This window comes from Triticum dicoccoides, chromosome 6A (assembly GCF_002162155.2).
Source record: "Triticum dicoccoides isolate Atlit2015 ecotype Zavitan chromosome 6A, WEW_v2.0, whole genome shotgun sequence".
NCBI lineage: Eukaryota > Viridiplantae > Streptophyta > Magnoliopsida > Poales > Poaceae > Triticum > Triticum dicoccoides.
In genome coordinates, this window is record NC_041390.1 from 54242351 (window position 1) to 54248764 (window position 6414).

General features: G+C 43.8%; 1 protein-coding gene across 1 annotated transcript; it reads right to left on the minus strand.

The window, feature by feature from the left end:
- Positions 1–3046: 3046 nt before the first annotated feature.
- Positions 3047–6054, minus strand: LOC119314773 (putative pentatricopeptide repeat-containing protein At1g19290). Its single transcript, XM_037589457.1, has one exon. It carries the CDS (start codon positions 5921–5923, stop codon positions 3107–3109), a length of 2817 nt encoding a protein of 938 aa, XP_037445354.1. The 5' UTR covers positions 5924–6054; the 3' UTR covers positions 3047–3106.
- Positions 6055–6414: the final 360 nt, after the last annotated feature.

Below are 6414 nucleotides of genomic sequence, written 5' to 3' on the forward strand. Positions count from 1 at the left end.
GAAGACCCCCAGCGCCGCCACTGGTATGATCTCAAACAATTCGATGAGACAATAAAACTGGACAGGCTGTATATCTGTTCTACCTAAAGATCATTCTTGTATAATGTCATCCCATCAAAACCTCTGTCACCTTATGAAGCTTAGGGTTGTTACTGAACATGTAGTTCAAATCATCTGCCAAGTGCAAGGTTCATTTTCACATAGATAGGATGAGAGAGAGATTAAAAAACCTACTGTTCTTGAAAATAATTGAATACACAATGTACTTCACGAAAGGATTGCAGATTGTACTGTTCTACTCCCTCTGCCCCATAATATAAGATCGTTTTGCAAGCTAAAACATCTTGCAAAACGATCTTATATTATGGGACATAGGGAGTAACTTTCAGTTTCAAGGAATGGCATATGCAGAGCACATTGCCTATGACTTCTGATCATGACATATTTACTTACCCGACAAAATTAAATACTCATATGAGTTAATCACTGGATAGGTAGGACCTGGAGGTAAATAGCTGCACACCTCTTGCTGTGCACAATCTTGCCTATTCATGTGCAGGTGGCCATCAGTGTGCAGAATAGCGTGATGACATGCTCAGGTGCTTCCCTGGTGTGTGCTTGTCCACGACATGCTTCTTCTCCTCAGACCTGCAGGACCGTATGGGATAAAAATATAGATAGATTAGAAAGCCACACAAAACAATAAAAAGAAATGCATTGTACTTTCTGTACCTCTCCTTGTGATTTTTATCAGCCTTAACTAGTGTCCCATGCGAGCATGAAGGCTATAATCAATTTCAACGTTTTTAGTGCTTCTACTTCATAAGGATAAATTAACAAAATACTAACACATCTAAGGAACTGGTCCATCATTAAAACAATACTCGAATTTGGGAGACAAAACTAAGCAAGGCCAGCCAGTATAAAGTTACCAAAACTATTCTGTGTCGGATTTTTTTGTCTTGACACCATAACATATTCAAAAAACAGAGGCAAGTTCAACTGGCCCTTCCACTTCATAAAGACCAATAACTTAACATTAACACATCTATGACACTGTTCCATGGAAATGTTATAAATGATTTCAGTTGTAAATAAAGCATTTGCTGATATAAAGAGTGCTAATTGTCAATAAAATGCAAAGATAACCTAGAATGTTGGCATGTTACAACTTACAAGATAGTAAGAAAATTAATTCAAAGATGCAACAACCTTGCACTCATAACGTTACCGAAGGTATTGTGTGAAGGATCAGTTTTTAATCCATCGGGCATAAGTTCTGTATATGAAAATCATTCATTCCCCGCCTCGCCACCGTAAAATTCACGTCTCCCCAGGTTCCGTCTGCGGTGGCGATGCAGGCTGACATCCTCATCAAGGCAAAGCACCTTCTCTGCAAGAAGCTGGGTGTCATCTTCGATGAGATAACCTCCGACGATGCGGGGACACTGACACACTGTAAGAACTGTTCAGTACAAGGGAAGGAGATCTTTGAGATTTTTTTAATGGAATGAATCTCAAAAGGCAAAAAAAAAATCCATGGTGCTAAAACAAATGAATCTCTTCCCTGATATCTCATCTGGGCACTTGTGAGAAAAATCATATCGAGGTTAATGATGACAAAGCACAAGGAAAGAAAAAGTTTAAGTCAAGTGATGTTGGTACTGGAATGGGCACAATATTTAGTTGGGAATTTGACCAGGAGGCGTTTGAAAAGGTCTTGCTCACATGCATTGATGAGCTGAGTTATTAAATTGTAGAGGGTGGAAATTCCAAATAGTTTTTGACAGCATTTCATTATTTATAAGATAATATCAAATTCTTGGCTACATATGACCACCTAACTATGGTGAACAAATGTGATAGAAAACATATTTCGTTCGTGCATCATGATCGTTTACAGAGTATTGTTCTTACGACATGGTTCTAACTTCTGCATGTTATGCTCATCCCCTTCATCAGCTCTTTGATATACTATGGTGGGCGGAATGAAGAGCATTGCATGATGTTTATTTGATTTTAGTACACTTGCCGGTAAATCAGGATTGCATGCACAATTAGTGGAGGCTTTGATGGGCATTTTGTTATAATCCAAGACATACACTTTTGCACTGACTGTCTTGGTAGCAATTATAAATGAATTTTGGGGTATATATCAAGTTCAGTTAACTTCTCCATCATGCTTTATCTGTTGAACCATTTGCACCTACAAAAGACACAAAACATGTGCCACAAATGTGATATTTGGCACCTTGAAAAGCAGATAAAGAGCAAGAAGGGTACATGCATGTTATCTATATGCACTGAAATTTTCTCCACCAAAATAATTGTTCCAGAGATATAAAATAAAACATGCTCCAGGTACCTATTTTTTCTAACAACACCGTACATAGACAAGCCATGAATAATATTTGAAGGTCAGCAACTCAGCATCGACTGGTAGAACTAATAAAATCTTTAATGCCATCTAGCGAGTTTTGGATACTCTTATTCCAAGCATTCGTGTGGTGCAGATACAAATAACAATAACTCGAAGGCACATCCAAAAACATTGCTACACATGAAAAGAACACTTAAATCCAACAAAATAATTTATATTCCAACTTCCATCTATATCACAGACTATCACCCAATAGTGTCGCTCTGAATACTCAGAATGATGACAGGAAAAGAGTGTTACCTTCATCCTCTTCTTGACTGGAGAAGTTTGCATGTCTGTCCACCCCCTTTATAAAATTCTCGAGCCAGTGACCTAATAAAATTGATCCAAAGATGAACATGGATTGCATGAGTACTCTCTCTTGTTGTAGAAAGAAAGGGATAATGTGTGATGGATAAAGCAGACCGTATTCTTCAAGTAGATTCACATAGATCTTTGAAGCTTCTAATTGTACAAAGAGTTGGTTTCTGAAACAAGATTAAAATAAGCAATAAAAACAAAACAGATCAGACTAAATTTGTACGACAAGTTGAGAACATGAGGTAACAAGACCTTTGTCAACTAATTGAAAGTTAGAGGTGGGGCCTTGTGATTTGCTTTCTCATGTAAACCATAACTGACCAACATCTTCCAAGTAATGAAAAGTATATACACACAAACAAAAGGTTAGCACTGACTATATTTACATTCTGGCTGTTTACAAATTACAACTGGATCTGCATGTTTTACATGCCCAGTAAAATTGGCTTCAGGCAGAAGTCCACGGATATGCATCTCATTGTAAAGCTTGGAGATCTCTTTCATATTACCACATCGAACATAACCTTGAATCAGTGTCCAATATGTAACGTAATTTGGATCCACATTATTCTCAATCATTTGATCCAAAAGCTTGATTGCTTCTTCCATATACCCTTGAGTACAGAGACCATGGATCAGTATAGAATAGGTGAATACAGTAGGCTGAATACCATGCTCTATCATCTTTTGTTTTAACTTGAAGGCTTCAGTTGTATTACCATCCTTGCAATGTCCATCAATCAGGATATTATAGGTGATAGCAGTAGGAGACATGCCCTTTGAGTGCAACTTATTGAAAAGACTAACTGCCCTTGGAACATTCCCAGATTTGCAGAGGCCATAGATGAGAGAATTGTATGTTACGATATTTGGAGTAAGACCAACGCCCAACATCGCATCCCTCAAACCAAAAGCTACATCAATAAAACCTGAGGCAGAGCAACCATGAATGAGGCTAGAATAAGTGTAGTTATCAGGAACGAATCCCTTTACTTTCAGATCCTCAAACAAATTTCTAGCATCTGAAACTCTACCCAATTTGCACAGCCCAAAAATAACAATGTTCCACATAATTTTTGCAGACTGATCATTTCCACCAGCAAGAGATTCAATGACATGTGCTACTTTACCAATATCAACCGTACTTGCACTGCAGTCTGGAATCATGTCAGTATCGACAAGTTGTTGCAACACCAAATTTGCCTCATCAACCTTTCCCTGTCTATAGAAACAACTCACTAAAGCACTGCAGATGAAGAGATTAGGAGTCAGACCTTTCTCGACCATTTCAAAATACAAATTGTAGGCATCATGCAGATTGCCTTCTTTACACCATCCAGCTATCAGGGCTCCATAAGTGACTGTATTAGGAGAAAGACCCTTTGCAGTCATTTCAACAACAATATCATTCACCTTGCCACTTTGCCTAGCTACAAAGAATCCGGTTATGAAAGAATTGAACATTTCAACTGAAGGAGCAAAGCCTAAATGTTCCATGTCAACCCTAATTTGAGTAGCTCTATCCAGGTTACCTATTTTACAGTAACCATCAATTAGTGTTCTGTAAGTCAAGCTGTCAGCAGGACATCTCCATTCCTTCATCCTACCAAATAGCTCCTCTGCTTCAACCATCCTCCTAATCTTACACAGCCCATTGATAACTGTGTTAACTGTAACCACGTTTCTTCCCAAACCCCTTGCTAAGGTTTCCTTCCAAAGGTTCAAGGCCTTCTCGGTTTTACATGCTTTGAAGAAACCATCCAGCAGTGTGCTACAGCTAATTTCATTAGGCACTACTCCTCTCTTCAACATCAAGAACCACAATTTGAGTGCATCATCAATAGCACCACGTGAGCAAAAACCATTCAATAGCGTGTTATATGTTAGTGTTGTTCCTGCGAACCCATTCCTTACCATCATATCACAGGTTGCAAATGCCTTGTTCATGGAACCATTTCTGCAATACCCATCTACTAGAGTATTGTAACTGTATTTATCCAGACTCACCCCTCTGTCCTCCATCTCCTGTAAAAGTTTCTCTACTTCAAACATCCTCCCCAACTTGCAATATCCATTGATCAGTGTGTTGTACACAAACAAATTAACCTGCAGTCCGACATCAATCATCTCAGCTCTTACCCTGTTGGCATCTTCCATTCTTCCCCTTTGGCAATAGCCATTGATCACCACACCATAGGCTACCTCGTCAACCACAATCTTCTCATTTTCTTTCATTTCCCTTACCACCCTCTCAGCCTCCTCCACCCTCCCCTCCTTACAGTAACCCTTTACAAGTAAGGTATATGTCACAACATTCGGTGACAGACCCTTACTCTCCAGTGATAGCAAAATCCTTCTCGCAGCCTCGGCCTGTCCTACTCCACAATACCCATCCATAACCGCATGATATGCCACAAGGTTCACCTCCACACCCATCCTCTCCGTGTCCTGCACGAAATCCACTGCTTGTGCCACCCTCCCATCCCTGCAGTACGCCTTTGCCATGATGGCCACCGTGAACTCGTCCGGCAGTGTACCATCACACCGCATCTGCTCAAACACAGCCACCGCGGTGCCCACATCCCCAGCCTGTACAAACTGGTTGAGCAGGCGGTTGCAGGACCGCAGGGTGCGGCGGCACCCGAACTTCCCCATTTCATCGAACACGTGGAGGGCGTCGGTAAGCTGGCCAGCGTCTGCATGGGCTCGGAGGAGCAGGTCGAAGGAGGCGGCGGAGAAGGAGAAGTCTTTGTACACCTCGGCGAGGTGGGGGAAGAGGGATGGGGCTGCGGAGCTGGAGCGGGCGGAGAGGAGCGAGGCGACGAGGGCGCGCGCGGCGGGCAGGCGGCGGGCGTGGGCGAGGATGTGAAGGAGCTGGGCGTGGGCGAGGAGGGAGGGGCGGTACGGAGCAAGGCGGAAGAGGTGGAGGGCGGCGTCCGGGTCGAGGCGGACGCGGCGGAGGGCGGCGTGGAGGAGGGCGTGTGTGAGCGGGGAGGAGGAGAGGAGGCGGGAGACGGCGGGGAAGCGGTGGAGGAGGAGGAGGCGAGTGAGACGGCCCAGTAGAGTTGGGTCGGTCGCGGCGCCGACCTCGCCGTCGGCTTGGGGCGGAGCGGAGGAGTGGATGGGGCGGCGGCGGCGGAGGGGGGAGGAAACAGGTCGGAGTAAGTGGCATCTCTGGAGCATGTATTGGTCGTAGAGGTATGTGGTGGTCTTGCTGCGGCGGCGGGGCGGTAAATGGGAAGGCGGAAGCGGTGGGTGGCGGCCGGCGGGGCGGTAAATGGGAAGGTGGCGGCCGGCGAGTCGGGTGGTCGGAGAAGAACGGGAGACAGGACGAGAGGGGTGGGCTAGTGAACTGAAGTGGGGTTTGGGGTAGGTCACCGAAGTGAGGCCCAACCTAGCCCAGCCCGTTATAAATTCAATAAGGCCGGCTCGCTAACCAGACGGAACTCGATACTGTACATCGAAGTCTCTTAGAGCCAGCCAGGAGCATTCCCCTAAAAAAAACTGTTGAGGAGTGCTCCTTCGAGAGCCTCCCCAACAATCATATGGGATGGGGTGAAAGCGCGCCACAGCCGCCGCCACGTGTCGCGCTCTAGACGCTTTCTCTAAAAAAAATTATTTTTTCGCACGTTTTTTTGGCTTTTTAGATGATTTTTTCGCCTTTCAGTTTTTCA

Coding starts and splice junctions, on each gene's coding strand:
- LOC119314773 (XM_037589457.1), bottom strand. CDS start 5,923: ATGCTCCAGAGATGCCACTTACTCCGACCTGTTTCCTCCCCCCTCCGC.